Source organism: Corvus cornix, chromosome 4 (assembly GCF_000738735.6).
Source record: "Corvus cornix cornix isolate S_Up_H32 chromosome 4, ASM73873v5, whole genome shotgun sequence".
NCBI lineage: Eukaryota > Metazoa > Chordata > Aves > Passeriformes > Corvidae > Corvus > Corvus cornix.
The window spans coordinates 34,220,552-34,248,445 of record NC_046334.1 but is presented as its reverse complement, the minus strand read 5'-3'; the positions used below and the strand labels follow the sequence as shown (position 1 = coordinate 34,248,445).

Sequence of the window (27,894 nt, the reverse complement as noted above, 5' to 3'; positions counted from 1 at the left end):
AAACTTGGAAATCAGTTGTAATACTGAATGTCCAGTGCATTAGAATAAGAAAGCATGGACTTACTTGATTTTGCCTATTGTCTCTCAAAAAATGTTTAGAGTGTCCTTGAAAAGTGTTTGCATGAGAGGATGATGAGAAAATAATCTTAAACAGTGCAGACTAAGACAGATTTTGTTGCTATTTTCAACTGTCCTTTGTGGTAGTTTAGAGAAGGTAGAGCCAGGCTTTTCTCCTTATTGATAGGCAGGGATGGGATTAGAGGTAAAGGACATATTACAACATGGAAACCCTAATTAAGTGAAATAAAATCAATTTCTTGTGAGAGTAGACAAACAGTGGAATAGGTTGCCTAGACCTGGAGTTGGAATCTCTATTCCTAGAGATACTCAAAGTTTGATTGGGCGTGACTCGGTGCAGCCTTTTGTAATTGGACATGCTTTAAGCAGTGGGTAAGAAGAGATGATCTCTAGAGGTTGTTTACAACCTAGATTTATTTTATGATTATATGGAAAATTAATATTAAATAAGAGACTTTACTGTACTTAAGAAATACAAAGAAACCTTGTTCCCTAAACAGTTTGTGATAATATTTTGTGTAATTTGTGGGTGTAAATTGCAAGCTTTAAGTATTAGATCTGGTAGTGTTCTGTTGAGGAAGTTTACAAGATGTTCGCTTCTTTCCTTACTCAGAATGTGCAACTATTCATTATTTCCTAGCTTATTTAATCAGCAGGGTACAGGAAATACTTGAGGGAGAAGGATACAATAAATAAGTAATTTTCTTTTTAGCTGTAACACAAATGATACATAATTACTGAAGTTAAATTGTGGAATATGATTTAGAAAAATTATGTGTATTTATGTGTACCTTACCACAAACACATAGATATATGCACTGGTTTATAAATTTCTGAATTGTTGCTAAGTGCTGCTACCAGACTGGGAAAGTTGCTTTCTAGTCTAGTTAAAAAGAATATAGAATAGAGGATAGACAAATTTTTATATCTTACAGAAGTAGTTTCCTTTTCTGTTGTGGTTGTCTTACTGTCTCCCTTTATCTGTGTGCACAGTGGTTTTGGGGTAGTAGTTTCCCCGTCTCATGAGAGTAAATACATCTGTTTCTGTGTTCATCATAACAGCAAAGAGTAGACTAATTCTACCACCTTTCTTTTATCAGTTGGGTTTTATTTAAGCTGCTCTGCTGAGAAATTCTGAGACATATTTCTCCTCTGAGCCTTTTAAATGTTTTAGTACTGATGCTGCTGAGGCAACTATTTTTATTTTTTAAATTGGTTTAAATTTCACTTCATAGTGACAAGAGGGGGAGTGCTGGAGGAAAACACAGTCTCAGGCCAGTGAGGCTGGTGCAGTGTTACCCACTTTTGGACCTACCAGTGTTGTTGGAGCATCTCTCCTAAAATCTAAGAGAGATGCTCTAGTAGAGGATTTAGGACAAAACTAAATTTGTTCAAAGGCACCATGATTTTCCTACAGTATTTCAAGGTCCACAGAGAAAACTGGACTCTGAATGCAGAGGCTTGGCATAAGGATTCAGATCCCAACTGACCTCACAGTCCAAAGCAGACAGGTTCTCTCAATTATTTAATAGGGAAGATTGTTGTTACAATGCAGTAGGTCATAGCTGTTGACCTGGAAAACATTTTCCTTTTTTTGCTTCTATCACCAAAGCAAACTACAGCTGATCCTGACAAAATGCGACTAGTTGAGGATGGGAACTCAATCTGTCTCTAAAGTATCACTGAGAGGAAACAAACTGAAATGTGACTGTACTCAAGTGCCCTTTCAGGCCGTTTTTCTTTTCAGCGGAAGGAAGGTGGCACATATAGGCCATTAGAAATAATAAAGGAGAGTCTTCAGCTATAGTTGCAATTCATATATAAAGTGTGTTATTACTGAACATTTCCATAGACTGAAGAAGGGAGTTGGCATCTAGTCTTAGATGTTAGCTGTAGTTCTTGTTAGTGCTGAATTCACTGCAAAGATTTGGTATGTTGCTTTATTTTCCTTTTGTAACTAGCGCATTGACAGCCATGACATTCTGCTGCTGCTTGTAGCTAAGACAACTTGACATATAGAGTTTGTAGGTAAACACACAGTAAAGGCACTGAGGATTTGATCCCTGGTCTTGGTGTGTAACTTTTTTATTGCAAAACTTACATGACAGAGAAAGGCAATGATACGTGCAGTATTTTAGAGATTAGTTTTGTGGTAGGTCATGATTTTCTGAATGGTCATTAGCACTGTATCTGCTGCATTCAGCCATCATTCTCTACAACTATAGCTGCTTTTACTACCAAAGTCTTTCTGGTTTTACTTGTTGTGTTCTTTCAGTGTACTTGATAGCTGCAAAACCTTTGCTTTTTACATGACAAATTGGAATCAAATATTAATGCCAACATTTCAAGGAAATGTCAGGCAAAGAGGACATGCAGACAGAAAGTCTGATTCTCCTTCCACTTATGTAGTGTACTTCTTTCAGAATCAATATGGAATTAAATTAACAGAATAGTTATCCATGATGTTTTCTTTGTAATTTCATTTCCCTATTTGGAAATGGGAAGTCTCAGCTGTTCTCTACTAGATCGGTCGTCTCTGTGCCAAGCTTGACTTGGGCAGGGTATCTACTGGCAGAGACGTAGAGTACCTTTCTGAATTTTATTTGACATATTTAATCAACCTAGTTTAGAAAAATACTTCATTTCTCTGGTGACATCACTGTAATATGGAAATAAGAGAATGTGTTTAATTAGTGATAGAAGTATTATTTAATGTCAGTCTTTCAATAAGACAGGTTATGCTACTTGGTATTTCCTCATGAAGTAAGCTTTGAATACAGATCCTCTGTGTTAAACAAAAAGTAGTGGCAAGTAATTGCACCCTCTTCCAGCTATTAAAAGATCAATAATTATTTTTTGTGTTAGAGTTTATGATAGTATGAAAAATGCAAGTACAGGTAGGCTGGATATGTTCAGCAAATTGTTATAATTAGTTCTATGTCAAAGTCTCCTTTCCTGCATACTTTAAGTATGACTTTTCTTTTTTTTTTTTCCCTTATAGTGGTTAAAATAATGGTGAAGCCTGATCCCAAGGTGAGAAAAATATTTGGAAAAGCCTTAATGGGCCTATGTGGATTTTGGGTCAAGTCTGTGGGGAAATGTTCGTGAAATCTAGGTTTAGAAACTTGATGTAGTAAAATGAAAAATGAGGTGAGGTGATTTTCAACAGAATTTTTTTTTGACAACATAACGCTATGGAGATTCTTACAGGAATATAGACTGGGGTTTAGAGGTACTATAAAAAGAACATTTAATTTGATCTTTCATCATTTTTGCTCAGTTTAGGCTTTTAACAAAGATAAGTCTCATTAAAGTACTACAGAAAATTTCTGAACAGAAAAGACAATGGTTTTTTGTGAGAAGGAGTAGAGAGTTCTGTGTTTTCTCATCCATAGTATAGAGCACTGCATCAGGGCTTAACTCAGAAACTAAGAGGGAAAAAAAGATTAGGAAGAGGCTAAAGTTCACAAATTGCCTTCTATTTGGAAAGATCCCAAAATAAATTGCACTGTATGCTGTACAAATGATTAGCATTTGGCAACACTGGAATTAATCTCATTCTGGGGCAGGATACAGCAGATTTTTAGTGCTCAGCAATATAATTCTATTTTAAGGCAAATTGAAGACTCTCACTGTTCCTGAAGCACAGGGAAATCTCAAGAATGCAGAATGCAATTTCCTAATTGGATACTAAAAAGGCTAATCTTCCTTTTCAGCGGGTATGTGTGCGTGTGCGTGCACGCGTGTGGAGTTGTGTCAGTTGTAATTATAGCTGCCACGAATTTAGCCAAAGGAAAATAGTCAAGTCTTCAGTGTTTAGTCCCTCTGAAGTAAAAATGCTTCTAACAGCATAGTCCTTTCTGATACACCGCTGCTCTCAGTTCAGCGTGGACTTGGTGTGTCATGTACTGAAGCATCAGCAGGGTTTCCTGCAGCCAGTGGGATTATCCTCTGTCAGTCATCCTGGCAAGGTCCAAATCTGCTAGGTTTGAGATTAAAGGCCATAATAACCTGACATAAGACCTGAGGGACTGGGATAACAGAACGCTCTTGTAGATGGGAAAGGAGGATGATGCTAGGGGTGCAGTAAGGTTGTGAAAGCAGTGTGATCTAATTTCTTTGACTGTTAAATAATCGTTTGTCTTGGTTGTGGAATTTTATTGTAGTAGTTCACAGAAATTTGGCATTGGAAGTTTGCAGTTAAGAACCAAGCATTGTGATAAGCATAGCTTTTTAATTTTCGTGTGTGTAAACTGAGTCCCCTAGTAGAATCGGTGAAAGGGAGTTAATATGCAAACATGTACCTGGTCTGAAAATATTTGTGCTGATGTCTTTGAGATCTGGAGAAGCCCTAAAGGCTGAAATAAGTAAAATGTAATTTTTAAAGAAAAGACAGTGAAAAATTTCAAGGAAAAATTTAAAAGATAATGACTAAAGGTAAAGTAGGTGATTAGTAAATGAAATTTGGAGACTATGATAGAGTCCTTTAGTGCACATTGTAAGATGCTAAAGACTGCAGCAGGGTTGCCAGCCAATAGACTTTTTTCTTTCAAAAGTTTCTTGTCTTAAATTTAGGGTTGTTTTTCCTTCATCAGTTCTCAACACATGTAATGAGACTTAATTTTCTTCTGCTTGCTCTTTGCTGACATTTCTTACTGTAGAACTTTGTCCTGTCCTGTCCTGTTTCATGTTCAGGATGTCTGTTACCAGAGGATCTATACCAATGTTCTGGAAACCATTTAGGAATGGGCTGCTTCTTGATCCTCGTTTTGCTCTTCTATAAGGGATGCATTGTGGAGCATCTTACAGCACCACATGCCGAAGTTGATTGGAGTTTTTCCTGTAAAGCAGGAACTTCATAGTGTAGTGCATATGAAAACATATTTCAGAATAATGCAGTCACTAAGATCTACAAGAAATGGGTCAATTACTTTGAGTTAAATTTAGGTTGCATGTAAGAATAATTCCTTCAAGAAATTCAACACTTGGTGATATACTTGTTCATTATTCTGTGTGAATTTATTAAAAGAACAATGCTGGTATTTCTAAACTTCCATTTGTGCTTAAAATTCTGTAGATTCCCTTACTGATCCTTTGAACACTTCTATTTATTCTTTAAGATTAATTAGGAAAAGTTACTGCTTTAGGGTCTGCATATAGAATTGTTCTTGTCTGAATAGCTGCTGTTATTCACAATGAGAATGAAGCCAGTCTTTGCTCTTAACAAGAATGACTAATGGCTTTATTTTCTTTAGAAACCGTAGAAGATAGCCATTTTGGAGGAGAACCATTCTTCAGTATATTCCCTGAGGAAGACTATTCTGATGCAGCAGATTTGACAGATAACATTTAGTGATTAAAAACAGTCATAAAAACCACATGGTACCAACATGTGGTTCTGTACATATTGTCACGTCTGCTCCATAAAGATGTTAAGGATGATGTTAAGGGTAGTATCTCTATATATATTCAGGAAAAAAAGAGACCCCCATTTTCTTTTCCGCGCTTGCTGAGCTAAGATGTCTGTAAATAAGCAGATGATGTCTGGTACATTTGCATGCCTAAGAGAAGAGCACTGTAGGAGCTGACTTAGAGAAACTTCTTTAGGACCATTCCCAAACGTTTGGACTAAAACTAGGGCTAGATCATCTGCTCTGAAAAGTGAAGGATCTGGAGGGCACAGCAAATGTTTCACACACACAGATTTCTTGCTATATCTGGGAGTATTAATAGGGGAAGCTGAACTGGTCTGAGCCTTTTTGCTGCTGCTACCCCTGCTGTTAGTAAACCTACAGATGCAGTTTGAAAGACAGAGGGTGGCCACTCTTTCTCAGCTATTTTAGGGTTTCTGTAGACGCAGACTCTTTCATGTTTCTCTGTAACATATCCTGATTTTCTTGGTATTTTATGAAAGTTAATAGTTAATGAAATAGTTTTAATACATGTTAATGAGTTGCGATACAAAGTATCTTAGGTAGTATTTACTTCATGTGGGAATTTCTTAAATTGTTTTTTCACCACACATGGTTAGTATATCGAAACAACCTTAACTCTCCTAACACAGGCATTATGGGTGGAGTTAGGAAACAAAATATGTGTGATTTCTTTAAAATTAGTTTACTTTTATTTGGGATTCTTAAACTTCACTGTCAGTAGGATTCAGCCTAAACTTCTTGTCTTGTTTATCTGCCTAGTATCACCATCATACATTTTATTTGAAACTGTTGCAACTCTCTTGCCTTAACTTAGCATAGGTTTTGGTAAGGGAGGAAATAATTGGAATGTGCAGTGTTGTCAATATTTTTACTATTTAATATTTGCAGTTACAATAATGAAAAATGTCACAAGACAGGTGTTTCTTTAGGGATGAGGAAATTGCGGACATGCTAGAACTAGCGTTAGAAAAATCGGAACATTAGAAAGCTTTTTGAGACAGCAGCCTCTGTTGATTTGTCTGAGAAATATTGTAGTGTTATATTAATCTCCACTATTATAAAAAGAACTTTTCTTGGAAAGAAAACATCTGATTAGGCAAAGTTCAGAATAGGTAAGTAATATAATGATATTGTGAATTTTAGACCTAAATTTCACTTTAAATATAGGTTGAATGAGCACAAACCTTACTGGATTTTTGTTACAAAAGCTGGCATGTTTTTGAAAAGAAGTTGTAGGTGTGAAGTACATATCTTAAGGAGATAAATGAAAGCCTAAATTTCTTCTTAAGCACATGGGACATTTGGCTTACAAATATTTTTCTAAGAAACGAACCCTGACTTGCTTTTGTTTAAACAAACTGACTAAGATATGCCAGTGAAATTCCTTTCATCTGTAGAGTAACTATTTCTTTTCACTGAGATAGCTGATCTTTTCCAAATGTATCTAGTGATGAAACCCAATTCAGCTATATATTGCTTGCTGAAATACGTATTTTCCCAAATCATATGATATGCTAATATTACTGTACTAAATCACCTATCACCCTGAAATCTGTATGTGCTTTTTCTGTCTTGTTCTTAAGTTTGCTAAATTTGTACTTTTCTAATGTTGGCAAGAAGTGTGGGAATTTCTTTGTATCTTACAAATCAAAAGGGATGACTGAGTTACTTAGAACATAGTTCTTTTTTCTTACCAACCTTATTTTCTCTTGTCTGTATACTTGTTCTATTATTGACATTAAACTGCGTGACATCTTATTTAAATTCCTTAATTGTAGATCCTAATTATCTTCTTAGTATCTGTGTAGCTGTCTTGAACTGAGCCCAGTACTTTTAACTGTTTCCCTCTGTTAAGTTGCAAACTTGTTTTAAACGTATGGTTTTCCTTCCATCCCATTTTCTGTTTTTATTTGCTTTGTAATGACAATAACACTGTAATTCCTCTCTCATAATATTTTGTATTCCTTAATTTCTTCCATTTTGGACTGTTTTCACACTAGGGTGTTCTTTGTCTCCATGGCAGAGAGAGGTAGACTAGAACAGTGTTCCGAGCCTTAGTGTGAGAGACTTTTTTTTTCTCCTCTGGTGGGAGAAGCATACCAAAATTCTGTCCATGCAACTGGCATGATATGGTGGATCTCATGATTATCTTTGTAATTAATTTTCTCCAGGCTGAAAAACAAACAAGCAAACAAAAACAGTGTCAACAAAAGTATAGCATCTGTTTTGTAACTGTTCCAGGTTTTTATCCCTGACATGCTAAAAAGACAAAAATTTTCACCTTCCTGAATGAAAATTGATGAGTAGTGCTTTTTTTTCTCCTCTCGCTGTGGTCAGGTATGTTTAAAAAAGTGTTTTCCAAAAGCTGCATAATTGCCAATGCCTTTTCAAATCCTTTCTTAGGCATTTGGTTGACCTTTAAAACCTAGACTTGTTACTGTCCTTGTGCCCTCTGTGTGTCCTTCACATCTTACAGGATTTCTGTGCTGAGTATGATGCAACAGTTTTTATAGCTGCATTATACAAAAGAAGGCGGGTGGAGAGAGGGGGAGAGAAGAGTTTGAAAAGACAAGTTCCATGAGCTCCTGTCATTTGTGGAGTAGTGCAGCATTTGACACAGAAGGTGCATTACACCCACCATTCTCCCCTTGTGCACAAAACTGTTACTTCATTGTACAAGGCTCTCAGGCTGTTCAAGTACCCTTGGTGGGTCTCTGCATGGAGTATTTCTTTCTTAGCTTTTATTTTTTAAGATGTTAGCTGTTTATGCCAGTTTCCAGAGATCCCCTTTATACAGTTCACCATTTTTTTTGTAGACACAAACCATAACCTCTCAATCATGTTGTTACTCTCTTTCAAGCCCCACAGATGCAATATGAGCTCCCTGCATAGTCTGTTACTGTTCTGCCACACTTGGCTGTGCTGTAGCATTGTATGCAGAAATCAGGGAGTAATTTTTGCCCTTTTTGCCTTGGGCTGGTGCATTAGTGAAGTGGTACCTGAGGAAGTGGAACAGCAATTGGTGTATGAAATACCTGAACAGGCATATGAAAGTCCCATGATAGTCTTTTACCTTACATATGTCATCTATTTTCTTTTTTTTTTTCTCCTATTGTCTAGCAAATGTATTTTAAGGGCTTCCTCACAAGTTGAATTTTGAAAGCATAATAGGAAGAGCATGACCAGAACTTTTTGTACTTGTAGTGAAAAGATGGTTCATTATTTCTTTTATTGATGATGAGAAATATGAGATGAACTTCTAAAGAAACATTTTTTCAAATTTTACTGGGATTTAGAAGCTTATAGTATTTGTGCTTTGGTATTAATTCCTTCCTTTTCAAAATGTTTTTCAGTATTTTCTCTGTATTTCTGAATATGTGCTTTAGTGAGCATTTGGTATTTCTTGGCAATACTGTGCTATTCAAACTTGCTGTTAGTAACGCTGCTAGTACCAAATAGACAGCATCCACAGAAATCTTACTGAATGGGAGCTGTGCAACAGAGACAGAGAAGTGGTGGCTCCTAGCCCAGCTTCATCAGTCGTACTAGAAGCATGAGGCAACGGAAGGGAGCAGGGTAAACATTAGATGTGGGGAGCTGAGTGCCAGAGTCACTGGAAGCAGCTATTGATTCTAATAGTGCTTTGCCAGCCCCATGAATGCAGGCCTCAGGGGTGGCATGGCCCAGGAGCTGGAGCCGCGGAGGAAGCTGACATCAGCCTCCCTGGAGCTGGCACTGAACAGCAAACCAGTGTCCTTTCACCTCTCAGTCCTGCACCCTGCTCATGGAGGCTGGGTGCCAGACAAGTAGAAAAAGAGTTTTGCAGCAAGGCTCTATCTTGCTCGCAGGTGTTTAGGTCTTTGCCAGAGGAACAGTCCTTATTTTGGAGTTTTTCTCATGTTGGTTCTTTGAGTTACTAAACTGAATGTTATCTTGACTTCTTGATTCTCAGAAGTATTGATGTGAAGGGCCACTACCTTTACCTGTATCTGAGTACTTTGTGCACTGAACTCCTTGTGGTGGTTTTTGCTAAACTAGTTATGTTTCTCATGGGAGACTTAATCTGGAGTCAAAGCTGGCAGAAGTCACTGTTTTGCTATCCTGTAAATATCTTCTGGACTTGTTTTCTTCTAATTTCGTAAGTGTAATAAATGTGAATTTAAAAAAAAAAATTTTTTTGAAACCTTGATTCACTAAAGGAGGGGTCTTGCTCTGTGCAGTTCTTAAATATGGCTTCATGGGACGCATAACAGGTATTTCAGCTGGTGAGAAGAGGGAGATCCTGTTGAGAAGAAAGTATCGAGCCAAAAAATGTGCTAGCTACAACAGTCCCTGCCCTCCTGGAACTAGTTCTGTTCCTAGTTCTACTGCAGACCTGTAGCTATATGACATCACATAAGGCCTGACAGATCAAGCAACCTATTGAATGCATCTGGGACAATTAGTAAAAAATGTGCTAAGAAGCACATGGTCCATCCTGGCTTCCTGCCTTCACAGATGTTCTGAGAGATGCAAGATGCTGTGCTAGTGAATATGGTGCTGGGGGGTGTGATATCTGCCTTATTCTCATGTGTGCACTATCCTGCATTTAATGGGTGAAACTAGCACTCTACATTTGTACAGCAGAGTGCTCACATGGCTTATGATAGATCAAACGTCTGTGCAGGTCAGCAGAGATGAAAACCAGCATCTGATAGGCAAGTGAGTATCCACATGCTGCTGAGCAGCGTGTCTGCATCCTGGATGAGAATTCCAGATTGGCTCAGGTTTCAGGTTGAGGAATTTTCCAGTACATAAGCATAATTTATGTTCCTGGTGCAACTTATGCTTCCTCAGTTATGGTTTATGTTTTGGGGTAGATGTGTGTATCTTAGTTATTCTGTGTGTGCTGTCTGTGGCCCTCATTTATTTGAGGAAACTACAGTATTTAGTACTGGAAGATCTCCTGTATGATGGCAGCTTTGTTGTTGTCTCATCCTTTTATTCATGTACAGTTCTCCACATGACCAGCAATTTAAGGCTTCGTAGGATAATGACAGTCTCCCTGACATTAGACTGAAGGTCCTGGGGCAAAATACAAGTGGAAAAAAAATTTCTGCACACATTCCATGCTTGCTTTTTCCTGCACTGGAAAGAGGTTGGTGCAGAGTTATCAGATGACAACCGTACCCCAGCTCTTTCACCGAGAGTTAGGATACAAATATATGTTACAGAGTCACTGGGGAGATTTGGGGCAGATGAGTCGAATGCTCTGGTATTGGTCTGGTGCTAAGACGTAAAGGGAAGATACTTGATGAGCTCAAGTTTGCTGCAGAAGTGAGCTTAGGCAAGGGGAGAGCTGCGATGTGGGACAGCAGGCTCAACTGAGTTGGCTTGTTGGAGTCTGAAAATAGCACAGCTACCAAATTGCAAAGACCTAGCCTAAAAGAGGTAAAGAGCTTTCGTGTTGGATGAGAAGCAGATGTGTGTACTTGAGATGCGGATAGAAGAATTGGAATAGTAAGCCCATTAGGAACTCCTTGAAATTAAAAAGAGTGAAATACTCAATAGGAAAGCAGCTAATATCAGTGAGGAAAAAAATCTAAATTTAATACTGTAGGTTTTAAGTTTTTAGGGAGCATGTGCAGCCAGAAAAGCTTCTGCTTCTGAAATTGTCAGATGCAATTCCATGTCAGTCTACATATTAAAGTATGTACCTCTTCTTTGTTGAAAACAAGCCAACCCCTCTGTAGGAATAGGGAGGCCAGCAGTAAAATGTATTTTTTGCATTATGATAAGTCATATAAAATCTGAGTGGAATTTTGTTTGGGCAAAATTAAGTTTGCTGTTCAATAATGTTCAGGAAATCTTGTCTTTCCTGCTTTGGTAAATGTTAGAAGTATTGCTTCTTGAAAAATTACTATAAATGAAGCCTGACATTGAGCAGTTGCCTATTAGACTTCTAAAACTGATAGTTTGTAACTCATCATCAATATAAATATATCAACATCAACATAAATAACAATATCCCTGTGTTGCAGCAGTGAAATTCTATTTCAATAAAATATAAGTTCAGAAAACTGCTTCAATTTTAGTGGATTCTCTGTTAAAAATCAGCTTTGATTTTAATATATTAGTTTTTATTGTATAGGCCGTAATAGAGCTAAAATGTTGCATACAAAACAAGGGCTGAGTTTTCTTTATCCAGTTTTTCAGGTCAGCCTTGGTCTGAAGGTACTTGTTCCTTCCTTGCCCTTGGACACCTGCTCTTCTCTGAGTCAGTCATCCTATCTACCATGTATTACTATGTTCTTTAGAATACAGATTTCTGTTCAAGTGATGCCAGCATCTACAGAAAAAATTTTAGAGGAGAGATCACTTAAATAATGCAACAAGTATGCTACAGAGGAAAGAAAAGTAATAGGATCATAGGTTCTATGTCTATTGAAAAATGAAAACTTCCACTGCATAACTACATTGTCATGTGTAGGTTAGGATTTTTGTTGTTTGGTTTTATTTTCCGTTGAGCTGTTTTCTCTTTTACCATACTTAAATGTGTATTTTCTAAAACTTATTACATAACTCCTTTTTAAGAATGAGAGAATACATATAGAAGAATATTGAAGTCCAAAAAAAAGCAATAAAAGTGTTCAAGGCAGAGTATTTTTTTTTCTATTTTTTAGTGTCTTTTCTGATTAAGCTGCTGTTTTGATTCCTTTGGATGGGTTGTCAGATTTTCAGATGACATTGATGATTTCTTTTTATGGTAAGACCTTTCCAGGAAAAAAAAAATCAGTCTCAAAGTGCATAAATAATTGTAGCATGAGCTTAAGTTCTTAGAAACACTTCATCACTATGACCCTGAATGAGTGTAATGCTTAAACATGCATAATTTTAAGGCATGGATATTAAACTCGTTGAAATCCATCATCCATGGCTATTAGAAGTGCTTCGTGTCTTTCAAAGAGACACTTGAAAGAAATACTGACATTTCACAGTTCCAAGTAAAGCAGTAAGAATGAATTTTCTGTTTAAAATGTATGAATACTTTTGGCTGGAAAGTGTTGAAAAAGTGGTATGATTACTGTTTCAAATCTGTGGCTTTATTCTGTGTACATTTACAACTTTCCCTTTGGCATGCTCAGGACAAAGGCAGGGAAGCCCCTGAAGAAATTTGGAAGACTGTCCTGAGATCCTGAGCCATTGCCTTTTGCTTTTATAGATTGTTAAAGGATGCTTTACCTAGAGATGCTGTGATGCTACCCAGCCTTCACTGTAAACTCTGTATTCCTTCATTCTGTTTTTATACTAAAATGAAAATTATATAATGATCTTGATTACATTCTGCAGAGGATATTGAACATTATTATAGTCAAACTTACTGACTGAAAATCAGGAAAGGTCTGAATGTAACAGGAAGCCAGGTTCTTCTGCAGAAGGTTAAACAGCTTTAGGAATATTTGTAGAATTGTGATGCTATAATTTATTGAAGCAATTTCTTTACTTAATCTGACAATTAACAATTTAAATTGTTTGTAGAGGCACATAGGCATTTTGTTTAATATATCCAACAGTAGATTTTATTTAAATAACAGCTGATTGGAAAAAATAATTCTTTAGGAAAATCAATATAAGTATATATGGTTTATGGGTATTTATATTTTGGATTTAAGATAGAAAATTCTATGCCAACTGTAATCCATTCAAATCATAGTACAATTAATAAAAACAAAACCACGGACATAACCTACAAAGACAATAGAGAGGTAGGCATATTGGGGAGAAGAATACAGAACAAAATAGTGTTGTGTTGTGTATAGATCCATAATGCTGCTTCATCTTGAATGCTCTGCACAATTCCAGTTACCAGGAAAACTGACTTGGAAGAGATTCAGAGAAGGGTAACAAGAAAGGTATGGAGTTGCTTTGTAGACAGAAGTAAGTCAGCAAGACTTCTAACAATGCCTGAGGGATGATATATTTGGGATCTGTGAAGTTGTCTGCTGTATAGAGATGAACAAGAATTGATTTATCTTCTGAATGGCTTGAGGCCAACTTGAGAACATGTAATTTATACAAGCCCCACTTGTATAGTCTTCTTTAAGCAAAATGCAGGATGCTTTGCCTTGGGAAGGATTTTTGTCACACTCAGGATGACTTCTTTTTTGTTCTAGTAGCTTTATGTTCTAGATATTTTAATTTTTCATCATTTTAATAATAACAACCCTGTTTTCTGCACAGGTTCATTGTGGATGAACATTGTTGATGTAGTAGAAATGGAAAGAGGATCTACCACTTGATGTTTTTTCAATAATTTTAAGTTTTGCCACTCTGGCGTGATTCATGGAACAGCATTGCATTACAGCTGGTTCAAACCTGTTCAGAACAAGACTGTAGAAATAACATCATAGTGACTATTAGGAAGAATATTTGAAAAATGCTGTCATAATTGTAATTTCTGCTTATTTCTCATGTGATTAAGAAAAAATTATATGCCTGTGTGTATTTTATTACTTTAAAAATACAGTAATTAAAAAGGTAAATAACATACACTTGTTAATAGATTGTTAATCTATGCAGCACCAGAGTAAAGGAATTGGTAAGTATTGGTATAGAAATATGGTTCTATTTTGCACTTCCAGATTCTGCTCACTTCTTTCTTTCTCTTTCGAAGCACACATTTTCATAACATTTTTACTAGTAAAACATAATCAGTCAAATACGGTTTAGGCTGCAACCACTTTTTTTTCCTCTTTTCTTTTGGGGTAAAAACCCAATGAGTGTTCTGTACCTGCAGAGCCGTATATGGGGCTTGATCATTTTTAACTTCTGACTGTGTGGCTTTCACAACTATATGAGATTCACATTTTCTCCATAGTTAAATTTTTTATAAAGTGAGGTTTCTTTAAAGTGATCTTTTAGCAAGAGGGATGAACTGCTGGATTTGACAGTGCACCCACTGCATTTTGTTAAGTTTAATTTATGCAGACTTTAAAATGTTTGCTACAATCTTTTAAATATTTTTTTCTAGAGAACAGTTAGTTAGATTAAGACATAATAATAAATAATTCCAGGCATTTTTTGTGCCACCTGTTATCTGAGATGTGCAGATCAATCTGTTGTCTTGGCTATGAATTCATAATTTATTACCAAATTTCTCATAATCTTGAAAGCAATTTATTTAATTCAAGTTTTTCCTTCATGGAATTGAAGCCTAATACAGCTGATGACATAATTAGGAAGATATTTTATGTTTATGAAGATGATTTGTAGAAAATAGAGCTAATTAGACTGACTTAATGAAAGATCTTGCTAATGCACTTAAAACTGCAGAGCAAATTACTTTCCTAAAATTCACATATTCTTTAAAATAGCTGTATTTTATTCATGATGACTTTGAAGTTTTACTTTTGAAAAATTATGCATTGAAAATGTAATTAAGTTTTTCAATACCTTAGAAATTAAAGTACAGGAGAACTATTGTAACATTTTAAAAACAGTGTTAGAAACATTACCTTTGTGAGTACTGTAAGACATTTTCTATTTTAAATGCTAGTATGTAACATTTTTGAAAAGCATTTTTACTTTATGAAGTGATGCGATTGGCCTCTGAATTACACTGTTTTATTCTGTGTAAGTAATTTGTCCCATTATGATAACTGTAATCTTTTTCTCTCCTTTTTTATTTTATTTTGCTGCTTGCGTTTTCTAGGAAGTAGAGGTTGGTATGCTTCTTCTCTTTTTTATGATACTGTGAGCTTTTCGTGTACTCCTTATGTTTTACTAAATTTCTGTTGTTTCTCCCTCTCCAGGATGATTATTTTCGTACATGGAGTCCGGGTAAACCATTTGATCAAGGTAAGATTCCACTCCTAGTTATTTGTATGGGACAAAATTGAAGTAATTATATTTGTGCTTCTGTTCTAGAATACTTACGGAATTCTGTTAATTTGTGTAATTTTCTGTGTCTTCAAATAATTAATTTAAAGAGGACCAGAAAGTCAGCCTAATCATCATTTTACATCTGTGGTTTTTTCAAACATTTACTGATTAGAGAAAGAGGTGGGAGCATTAGAAGCCTCTGAAGTAGCTTAAAGTTTCCCTTGGATAAACATGAGGTTTGAAAGATTTTGTTTTATTTACATATTTAAGTTAAGAAGTGATGTGTTTTCAGTAGGACATCTGACAAAAAACAGGCACGGAATCTAATATTTGTCTTTTGCAGTCAAGAAAAAATCATTAAGATTTTGAATGTCTCTTTATATCCATCGGATAAAAGATGATCTAGAAACTAATTTTGGGAGTCTGTCATGTTCAAGTGATCTGTCTTGAGGCAAAATGCAGCTGGAGCTTTGGGAATGCTGCAGCACAACAGTTTTAGGCTGAGAATAATATGGGCAAATGCAGCAATTATTCCCATTACACATTCCCTCCCCAGGCACTGGAACTTAATATTTACTGTGAATATAATCCCATCCATGAATGTTGTTTCAAAGTGTATCGCTGCCGTTTTAGAACTGCTGAGAATCTTGAGACTTTTTTTAATTGCTATGAGAAATACTTCAGGGACTTTGTCTTTTCTGATTATACCAGTGGCACAAATGCAATGAACAAACAGTGCAGGGGCTTGTAAACAAGAGACCAAGATAAAAATATGTTGCAAAAGTAGTGTTTATTCAATTTAAAGAACTTTCTCCTCAATGGATAATGACTTGTAAGGGATATTATTTTGTTGTAATATTTGAAAAATCTGCGGCTCAAGGAATTGGTAGTTGTGCATATTATAAAAAACATTAGTGTCTTAAATTTAAGCCTTCCAGTCCCTAAAGGGGCCTGCATGAAAGCTGGTGAGAAGGGACTTTTTACAAGGACATGTGATATGACAAGAGGCAATAGCCTTAAGCAGGAGGAAGCTAGGTTTAAATTAGATATTAGGAAGACATTCCTTACTATAAGATGGGGTGAGATGGGGTGAGGCACTGGAACAAGTTGCCCAGAGAGATTGTGAACTTCCCATCCCTGGAGGTGTTCAAGACTGGATGGGGCTCTGAGTAACATGGTCTAGTGAAAAGTTCACTGCCAGCAGTGAACAGGGGCATTGGAATGATGATTTTTAAGTTCTCTTCCAAACTTAACTATTTTATGATTCTATGAATAGTGTTTTAATTCATTTTACCATACTTCAGTGTATTTTGAAAGGCCTTCTTATGTTAATGTATTTAAGTATGTCAGAATTTCCCATGTAGACAGATCTGTGTAATTCTAATTGTATTAATAAGAGTGGCTATATGGAAATATATGTCCCACCATTCTAGGAGGGTAGCCCTTACATGAAAATGTATAATGGTATTTATTCCTGGGCTGCAAAATCTATTTTAAAAGATGGAAAAATACTATGATTTGCATTGCATTCCACCAGCACCATTTCTTAAAGTAACATCTGACATTTGTCCAAAAAAAAGAACTTGTTCCCACTGACCTCATTTGCTTGTATCCTTATAAGATAGAAAAACATATTTAGATGTTTTGACTATGTTTTATATGTGTGTGTATATGTGTATACACCCCTAAATGTTTATGTATTTCTATAAATATCGCAATGTAATTTGTTAATAAACAATTATGTGGGGCAGGTATTATTGTTGGAATAAATCTGAGTGTTCTACTATCATATGTAATTACTGCTAAAAGGCAGGTTTTGCTCTTTCAGTGGTTTTAGAAATAAGCAAGTAGGATGTTTTGTGTTTAGGACTATTCCAAGTTGACTACCTTAGTAGCTTTAATTTATGTTTTATCAATTCTTACTCAGATTAACCTCCCCATACACGCACAATATTTTGTGACACATTTTCTCTATACACCACTTTTACATCAGAAGAAAATATACAGGATACTTCTGATACATTTTATTTTTAGACTACAGATGGTAGGAGAGCTTGAAGGGTGTCACTATTGAATGAAATCGCATACACAAGGACACTGGTATAATTTTTTAAAGTGGAAAGGATGTTTTCCTTTGCTCAGTAGAAATACCTTGGAGGAAAAGTGGAGTATATTAATGCAATTGCAAAAATGCAGAATGACATTTCTGTGGAGGTTGAACGCCCTGAAGGTATAGTTGGTTTGTAGATGTATTTATACTTGTAGACCATTCCATTGAATTATTTTTGGCTTTTGTAGTATCAGGTTGTATTAGATGTCTGTTTACAGCAGGAATACTGTAGATACTGCTGTACAACAAAATCAGACTTTGAAACTGTTTCACTCATATTAATGTTTGCCTTTTAGCTCTTTGTATTTCAGCTACCTAGTTCTGTAATAATTTGGGTAACTAAGGATATCCAAATATATGCAAACACATCTCTGTAATTTGCAAATACATTTCTGTACTGTGAACTGAAATAATTTACAGTCATATTCAATAAAATAATTTGATTCACTCATTTGCAAGCCCTGGGAAGTCATAAGGGAGTTAAATGAAGATCCATTAGTTGAAGATTGAAAAGAGCCGTGTACATTTAACTTCGCTGCATTTGATATGTTCTCTCATGATCTAGTTTTTGTAGCAGAACTACTGATGTTTTTAAACTAGAAATATATATCCATCATTTCCAAGATAAGTTGCAGTGCTTTGCAGTTAAAATGTATCACATAGCACTTTAAAATGTCTCAGATAAAGAAATAAAACTGTCTTTATAGGAGAACACTATAAATTTCAAAAAGAGCAGAACTGAAAAGCTTTTAAAAATATTTTGTGCTTATTTACTATTAAGACTAAACTGTTTAATCTGGTGAACAATTTCCCCTTTCAGGTATTTAGATATGTTTAGGAATCCTGCTCACTATTGAAGTACACTAAATCCTATGGTAAAGAGATTCCCACTGCTTTTTGATACTTTCAGCTAGCCCTTGCCTGGGAAGATCTCTTGTAGATGTCTGAGGAACTCTTAATTGGTGCTTTTTCTTAATTATCTGATGCTGTGTTTAAATGATTTTTTTATGATTTCTCTTTTATAAATTCATCTACTGTGGTAACACCACAAAAGTGCCTGGCCCTATACAATTCACAGACTTGGCTCCTGACTCAGGTTCACTGGATAATGCACATCTGCTTCTCTAGTTATGGCTTAAAAATTGTTTCAGTATTTATTTCTGTGGGATCATCAAATGGATTCTAAATTTGATAGCTATTTTTAAAAGAGGCTGTAGAAAGGATTTTTGAGGCTACACTTAGCCCATAATAAGGGGTTCTGCTTGCCTTCAGTTGCAGTCTAAGCCCTTATTCTTGCTCTCTGACGCCTTTGCTTTATGTCCTGATGTTAGGTCTAGAGTCTCACCATATTGTGGATTATTATAAGATAAAGTAAAAAGTGGGCTTTTTGTGTGTTTTTAACATGGCTGAATCCTGGATTCAGGTGGCTGCTCAGTCCCACAAATAATTATGACAGAAAAGTGGAAATGCGGTGCAGGGTGACGATGACTGGCCGGAGGTACAGCACCAGAGCTTCCAGAGCTGGCAGTGTGCTGAGCAAATGGTGTGTGGAACTGTTTCTCTGCAGTTACAAACCTGCTAAAATTTAGTCCTGCAAATCTCTTGCTTTAGAAGTCCAGCTTTTCTGTACTGTGCTGGGATATCCCAGGTAATGGTCAAGTCCCTGAGGGCTGCATACTTGAAAATATTTTAATGTGTACTAGGACTGCTTTTTCTTTACAGGCTCACTTAAAGGCCTAATTTCCTTATGTTTGCCAAAGAAATTAAATAAGAAGGCATGTAAAACAGCTAATAGAGGTAGGTATTAAGAATATGAAATTAGAAATTACATTACTTTTTAATGGTGAGGGAAATAGTTTAATAAATCCCTTTAAAAGAACCAAACAATAAGCAAAGACAGTAAAGAAGAAAAAAAAAAGGCTGTACATAGTTTTACTTGAATAACAGAATGAAACTTGAAATATTAAAAGTTGTCTTTTTGACCTGTTTAACTTGTTTATAAAACCCTGTTAATCAGTAAAATTACAAATATAAAGAATGTTAAGGCGTACTGTTTACAGAATGTATTTTATGTGGAGGTTATCATTCAGTTTTACCAAAAGTACATTTCCTGGTCCTTTTTGTTATTCCAGACTTCTTCAAAATATATTTATATTTCTGATGTATTAGATACTTCATACAAATAGTCTACTGGATTCTGGTTTAGTTGGTTTACAAAATTTAAAACCTGAAGTTGATTACAGTAAAATGAAATTATGATTTAAATTCCCTCTGTAACTGAAGAATACATAATGAAATACAGAAATTAGAGTTCTCAAAGAGACAAAAATAGAATCCTTAAGGTTGGATAAGACCTCTAAAATGATTGATTCCAACCTTAACCCAGCACTTCCAAGCCCACCACTAAACCATGTTGCTGAGTGCTACACCTACAGATCTTTTAACTAACCTCCAGGGACAGTAGCTCAACTGCTTCCCTGGGAAGCCTTTTCCAATGCTTGGCAACCCATTCAGGGAAAAAAAATTTTTCTACTGTCCAGTATAAAACTTCCCTGGTACAACTTGAGGCCATTTCCTTTTTGTCCTATCACTTGTTAGCTGGGAGAAAAGACTAGCTCCCACCTCAGTACAGTCTCCTTTCAGGGAGTTGTAGAGGGTTATAAGGTCTCCCCTAAGCTCCTTTTCTCCAGGCTAAACAACCCCAGCTCCCTCAGATATTCCTCATCAGATTTGTGCTCCAGACCCTTCCCCAGCTCTGTTGCCCTTCTCTGGACATGCTCCAGTGCCTCAATGTCTTTCTTGTAGAGAGGGGCTCAAAACTGAATATGGGATTTGGGGTGCAGCTTCACCAGCGCTGGTATCTTATAGCATGCTGTTTTCCAAGAATAATCATCTTGGCATGTGAGATAATAGGTGGGAGAATTTTCAGGAATATGCATTTCTGCTCTTACATGTCTGGAAATGTTTCTTTGGCCTCCTTGCCCAGTTTGAAGAGCCTAGAAGTCAGTTCTGACACAGCCAGCATATCTCTAAATTACAATTTAGTGTATTTCGGAAAGGTTAATATAATGCTTAACAGTTTGCTAGTGATATATCACTATTGTGAATGTTGAAGTAGTCTTAAGGTGTTACTTCTTTTCTGCCAAATCAAGAAAGTGAACATTTTGATTTAAAAATAAAAGACAAAAGTGCTTCACTAAAGCTGAAACCATAAAAACTGCTGAAAACATAAAAAGGATGCCAGTGAAGTATGCACTTGAATTTCTACTTGCCTTAGTAGGTTTGGATATCTTTGCAGAATATTTGAGAGTTTCTTACTATATATAGAAGAAACTCAATGTAATTGTCTTAATTTTGTTGCTGCCTACACAAGTCTGAGCTCAAAATAACTATGTTCTTTGGCAATTTAAATAAATAGGATAATTTCTGAATTGTCACAGATCCTGATAAGGGGGGGCATTTCACTCTGATTATGTGGAGTTTCTCATTTACATCTCTTTCTGAGCTGTGGGTAACTTGTTCTCTTGTAAACTTTCAAGGAATAGCTGAAAGAGAAAGCACAAAATAACAGGCATGTTTTTGAAGCAGGGATCACAGATATTTGTGAGGGGGAGAATTTCTTACAATTTAGTCACTGCACAAAAAGTGTGGCTCAATGAAGATGATTGTTTTAAAGGGAGTGGAGAAAGAATGAGTGAAGTATTTGAAATCTTGAAAAAGAGATCAAGCTTTAGTGGGTTTGTTCCAGAGGAAGAACAGAGATTGGCAGATGTAATTTGATTTTATTAGCATTTATTTTAACTTACATTATCAGTACTTAGAATACCAGGTACCATGTTATGAATCAGTATAACAGCATTTTTATGTCCTTTTTAGAAAAACTTTAATTGCAGCAGTGAGCAAAAAGGAAATATGCAGTACTTTGTGTCAGATGGTTATAACTTGGTATTAGATGCTTGTTGGTTTATCAGAACTTTTGTGTAGTGTAACTACAACCATTGCAGGGCAGCTAGAGATTTGGTGCTAATGTGCCAGAGTGAGGTAATACAGAACATTAGGAACAGTGGTGCTTTTTTACAGAAGCCTGATAAAGAGACTTTACACAATTGTCCCTGAGTCATCTGTATGGAGACTTCTGAGCACTTGTGAGAGTAGAATTTCTTGGGTAGAAGCTACCTCTGTACACACAGCCACCTTAATTATTGAAGCACTTGCTCACAAGTTAGAAATCAGACTAGACAACCAATGATGTTCAGGGATTTGAATCTCAACTTTTAATTACTTTTTTGGCCACCTACAGAAAAACCTGCACTCTAGTCTTCTTACTGAAGTTGTAAATTCATGTGTCCAGATGGAACTAGTGTTCAGGAAGATTCCTCTTGTGAACATCCAGCTGTAGTTACCCATTCTACTTTTTATGCTATATAGTAAATCTTACATGGCAAATACAGTCCCTGGGAAAAGAAACAAAAATATGAGATTCTTCTTTTTCAGAACATCCCCATCAAGTTACTGAGGTAGGTTATTTCTTGTTTATTCTCTCATTTTTATTTATAAATTTCAGATTGTTAGCTGCACAGTGATTCATTTTCCTGTTGAAGTTAAAAGGTGTTTATTCTCAGTAGATATGTTGCATAGTAAGATGGGGTTTTCTTGTTATGAGTCCACAGCAGTGTGGATTCAAGCCATCTGTGACTGAGGAGGGTCTGGATGTGCACATGCAAATTTTGAATGCTGATCACTGTACAGTTTAGGCAAAAGATAACCATTACCACTATTAATTTTAATTAAACATTTATCTGGGTTCTGTGTTAGCTGACAAGAGCAACTGAGTGTTTATGTGCTCTGCCTTGCTCTCCTCCCTACTGTTACTGGAAGCTGTGATGCTGGGGTTCTGCAATTGTCTAGACCCACAACACTTTTTAGTGAGAAATCCTGCTACAGTAGGTGAGAAATTGTCATCTTTTAAAATGGAGAAAATATACTGATGGTCTTTAGATGCCTTCAGGAATTGTGTGGTTAATCAAAGGGGGCATTATGAGTCATTCCCTTCTACAGCTCTGTCTGCCTTGGGTTATAACCCAGTCATTTGACCTGGTTATTAATATTTTGGTTAAAACTTTCAGATAATTTAAGGGTTTTTTCCTCCCTCCATTGTCAAATATGAAAACTTTGTAGGCAGAGAAGTCAAGTGTTGCCTTTTAAAGTAGAGGAACTAAATGACTCATGGGATGCACAAAGTGTAGCTGAAGTTTTGGTAAGTGGAAATAAAATACTTAGTTGCTTCTTTTGCCCATGAGAAATGAGTCAGAACTCTGGAGGAACAAAATAGACTATATGTCTGAAAGCCGTCCTTAACCTTTTTTCACCTTTCATTTTACTGGGAGTGGAAAGTAAGGAACATGTTAGAATACACTCAAAAGATTGTGGAATAATGATAATTTACTATGGTTTCTGTCACAGTGTTCCTGTTCAGAGTATTCCTATGTTACGGCTTGCCAGTCTTTATTTCCTATTACATTCTCTATAAAAATGATGTTCTGACTAATGTCAGTTTTTGGGAGCACTAGCTGTAAATTAACTTACAGAAGGGATGATGGGAAGCTTTTCTTAATTGCTTTTCCAAATTTGAACTATAAATAAAGAGATCCATTAGTAATAAGTGAATAAAGTTTTTGAATATTAATTGCTTCCTTAGTATGTGAGAAGAACAAATCCATAGTAATCTATAAAAGTCACCAGAAGCTCCTAATTGTGTTTTGTAATTTTTCAGGAGAGCAACTTTTCTTTTACAATGTAAGTTCTTAGAGAAATAGTAGATGTTAAAAAGTATTTTGTACTTTTGAAATGCTTTTTGTGACAGTGATATTTTTCTGCTTGTTGAAATTTGACATTTCATGGTATTGTAGCCCAGTATATGGACAAATGTATAGTAGGCATGTAGACAAATAACCTATAGCAAGTGCACTTTCCTGAATATTAGGAGCTGTGTAAAGCTGAACATTATCAAGTTGTTAAAGCTAAGATCAGACCTGCGTCTTTAGAAACTGGCTGTATGTGACAGTCTAGGAAGTCAGCTGTTACCATAATGAAGAGATGATTTCTGATAAGACTTACATAAATATATCTCTTACATCTAGAGTCTCCTCACCACAGTGCAAACCTTCACTTGTTTTCAATAGCAGTGTAATTGTGCTGTACAATTAATGTTTTCACTTCAATTATGGGGGGAAAAAGGCCTCTACTTTTCATAAATATGATGATATTTTAGTAAATGTTAATTGGATAAAAACTTGGATTGATACCTGTTTCATGTTGAAGACAATAGCTGTGAGGAATACCTCGGTCCCACTGGGGGATTTTGACTCTTGGGATGATTTTTGGCGTGAACATTGTACTGTTTGAAAGCTACTTATTTTAGCAGAAATGGAAAGACACGTGGTGTTGTCTGTGCAACTCTGTATACTCTGAGTGAGATGAGAGAATGCCAGGAATGTTTTGTTAGGGATGGCTAGAAGATGCAGTGAGGAAGTAAAGACTTAGTGCCATGTATTTCTTGAAATGAGTTACATGCTTAGAGGAAATCTATGGTACTTTTCCTGGAATAAATGTATGCATTTTCATAATAACTAAGTTTAAGATATTTAGGATGACTCCTTGTAGACCAGACATGTAATCAGTTATGTCTGTGCATTGTAAGGGGAGTTCAGTTCTTCCCCAGCACAACGAACTTCAGACCCCATTTTTGAAAAATGTTTTTCTTGTGGTTTAGCTTTTATTTCTCATGAAAATTGTCCATTTGTCAGTTCCAAGTATCAAATAAACCAGGCTTTTTTAAAAAGGCATTTCCATACTTTTGTAAATATCTAATTTTTTTAGTCCTTTCAAAGCTGGCAAAATCACTAATGCGGTCTGATGTGGATGCTATGTACTTTATAGTACAGGGTTGACTAGAGCATCTGATATTCAAAGAAAAAGAAGAGGAAGACTTAGAATGGTTTTCACAGTTTCTAGCAACATTTCTTTTTGTGTTCTTTCTTGTTCCTCTGTCATGTTGTTAGTCCAGGCAGACATTGACCCTTCAGGTTAGCTAACTTTTTCACAGTCCAAAACCGTGCATTTTTGTTTCAGTTATTATCTTGTCTGTCCCTTGCTGTTTAAAAAAAAAATGTTTCCCAGGATATACATTCTTCTCTGACTTCTACATAAGTAAAACTGGTTCAGTAACTAAGAAAATTTCACAAAAAAACACTGGGAAAAGAGTCCATGTGTCACATGTAAGGTGAGGAAAAAGGGAGCTCATAGCTGACAGAGAAAAAGTTCAGCAGGTGATGGAGTGATAATGTGAGTTAGTGGGAATGGCAAGACCGTGAGTGTTGAACACGCTTTTAAATATAAAAATTGTCTTGTGGTTTTGGCACCCATGGCTCTGCTGACCTTGCATAGATTGTAGCCCATACACAGTCCCATAGCCATCCTTGCTTTATACTGAGTATATACCTCACCTGAGGTGATCAAAGGTTACATACAGGGTGTTTTAACCACTGAGTCAGCAAATACCAAAAGATTACTTTGGATCTGTAAGAACTGATGGTGTGTCCTGGTTTCCGTTTGATACCCATCTTCATGTTGTCATCAAGACAAAATGGGAAATTACTATCTCTTGCTTGTAAAGCAGAGTTCTGCCTGTAACATTTTGCCAAAATGTAACATTTTGCCAAAAGCATATTTTATGGCTAGCTAAATTTGATGGAAGTGTCAAAATACACCTTCGGAGTCCCAAGAAGTTTAGAAATGAAGTAACCATTTCAGTGGGAATGGTTACATGATCTCCCCTATTCATCCTTTTCCTGAAACCTGTTTTCTACTTGATACTGAACTCAGCATCCTTATTATGATTCCAGATTTCTCTTACTTATGTTTATTTATTCCATTAACATATTCCATTTTAAAAAAGAATTATCTGAAAATAGGCCGTGTTCCAGTATTGCTACTGCAGTGTCTCCATCAGGGAACATTCTGGGAAGTGGTACTTGGACCAGTACCTTAAATGATTATTTTTTCATGCTTACTAGGGACTGGCATTGCATTCTGCTTGACTTTAAGCAGAGAAAGTATTTGAAATGGAATCTGAAATCTAAAGGAAATTGGAGAAGGGTGTACTCTCCTTAATTTTGACTCCAACTCTCTTAACTTAGTTCAGTCTTTTTTTTTTTTTTTTTTTTTTTGCAGCATTTGCTTCCCATTTCCATAGAGTTGTTCTGATCGGATTTATTCTGGATTACTTGTGGTAGTTTAATGGCTAGTTTGCTGTAGAATTAAAAATGTGTGGAAGAAGAATACATCTTTTCATATGTCTTTGCTGCAATTAACAAAGTACTTCTTTTCTGTCTGTATGGAATTATTATTATAGTAATGATTCCATCACTTTTCTACTTTGATGATAATATGACGTATTTGTTTTGCACAGCTGAATATATTAAGAAAAAGTGACTGACAAAGTCACTGCTCAGACTATATTTAATCACACTTAGCACTACAACATCATACATCACAATTGCAGCTAATGATCACCTTGGTTCTTGTTTTCTGGGTACATGTATGGTTAGCAGGCTTTGGTTAATATCATCTGTCAGGTCAAACAGAGATATAGTTAAAAGATTACTTTTGATTGTGAAGAACAGAAGAAACATAAATTTTCTTTCAGAAAATATATATAGAAGTGTATGCTCTCAGGCACATGGTGTCATTGTTGGGAATGTCCTGTGCAGGGCCAAGACTTGGACTTGATGATCCTTGTGGGTCCCTTCCAACTCAGAATATTCTTTGATTCTGTGATATTTTATAAGCACATGCAAGAAATGGGAAAAGAGCATTTCTGAAATACAACTGAATACTGGACAGTAATATGCTAATGTGAACAAGTACACAGGAAAACTGAATTCCAGTTGTTCATTGCTTTCTTGATTAAAAAAAGGATACCAATAGGGGTAAAAAAATCAGTTTTAGAATGCTTAAGACTACCTGAAAGGACACCATGGAGATCAGAGAAGGGAGAAGCTGATTGTTGTGAGAGATTAAATTGGCAGATGCTTTGTTATATTATAGCCATGTATGCATAACTACTCCAGAAAAATGCAAATTTCGTAGTAAGCAACAAAGTGCATTGTTTGGCTCTTCCAGTATTATAGCCAGAAATCACTCTTTGTAGTTGGAATTGTACTTCAGAAATAAGTATGGATAATGACTAAAGGACCAGCTAAAAACCAAACCAAAACAAGAAACAAACCACAGAGCAGAAACAGAAGCCTAGGAGGAGGTAGAATTTATGTTTAAAGATGGAGTCAGACAAATCATTCACCTGCATGTTTTAGTTTACTTTTACTAAAATCTCATCTGAGTAATAATTGCTCAGTAAATTCAGTGTCACTGGTCACCACTTAATATTGAGTAGGAAGAACCTGTTTGTGTCTTGGTAAACACTTAAGGAAACTGCTTTCAAGGTGGAAATGCCATTATTTGGGGATTACAGCCAGAGGGTGGCAATTGTAAAGAGTGTAGCAGGGAGTACTTTCTTACCTACACAAGAGCTGTATTTTTTCCTGGTTCCTTTCAGTCCAGCACTGGACCAAAAGCAGCAGGCCGACCCCCTCCACATGCTGGGTGGCTTTTATGTGTGGTGTTTCTTGCCTTAATTTCGTATTCTAGATAACTGTTAACAACTTTCTAAAACTATTTTCAGCTTTAGATCCGGCTAAGGATCCATGTTTGAAGATGAAATGTAGTCGCCATAAAGTCTGTGTTGCACAGGATCAACAAACTGCTGTTTGCATTAGCCACCGAAGGCTTACGCACAGGTAAATACTTCAAAAGTTAATCCTATAGACATTTCTGTAGTGTTCATGACTGACTTGTAGACCATAAATCCATTATAATTTGTTTAGTTACTTAACAACATATGAGCAGAGTAGAAGTGGATTTTAGAAGTCGTTATATATGCATAATTTGATTATAATGTGTACTATTTCTTTTTTTTGAACTAGAAGGTATACATATTTAAATGTCGCAAGCTGCTGGTGCAAATACATTGAGGGAAATACTCACTGTGCCAGTACCAAATGAATAAAATTATTGTGATAGTATCCTACTGCTGTACATTACTTTGACATCATCACTTCTTATATGAAGCTGGAGAACTCAAAACTGCTTGTTAAAGTGTAGATAAAGCCTGATACAGTGTAAGTTGTTTGAGATTGGTGGGGTTTTTCCCCTTTCTTTTTCTCTTCTTCTGTTCATTCTGATTTTCTTTGTGTTCTGGACTGGTTAAATGTAAGGAGAAAATATATGATAAATTCATGTATTTTTGTGGCTTTTTCTGAGGCAGAAATATGAGTATGTAGGACCTGAACT

At 35.9% G+C, this 27,894-nt stretch overlaps 1 protein-coding gene across 2 annotated transcripts in view; it reads left to right on the top strand.

The window, feature by feature from the left end:
* SPOCK3 (SPARC (osteonectin), cwcv and kazal like domains proteoglycan 3) overlaps positions 1-27,894 on the top strand; it is a 171,380-nt gene that overhangs the window by 47,841 nt on the left and 95,645 nt on the right. The window contains exons 2-4 of one of the 2 annotated variants that reach the window (XM_039551261.1): positions 15,205-15,213; positions 15,305-15,350; positions 27,227-27,341. In XM_039551261.1, the coding sequence (XP_039407195.1) occupies positions 27,259-27,341 (83 nt within the window). In that variant the 5' untranslated portion in view covers positions 15,205-15,213; positions 15,305-15,350; positions 27,227-27,258. The remainder of the gene's footprint in view (positions 1-15,204; positions 15,214-15,304; positions 15,351-27,226; positions 27,342-27,894) is intronic. The other variant, XM_039551262.1, reaches the window with a different exon arrangement.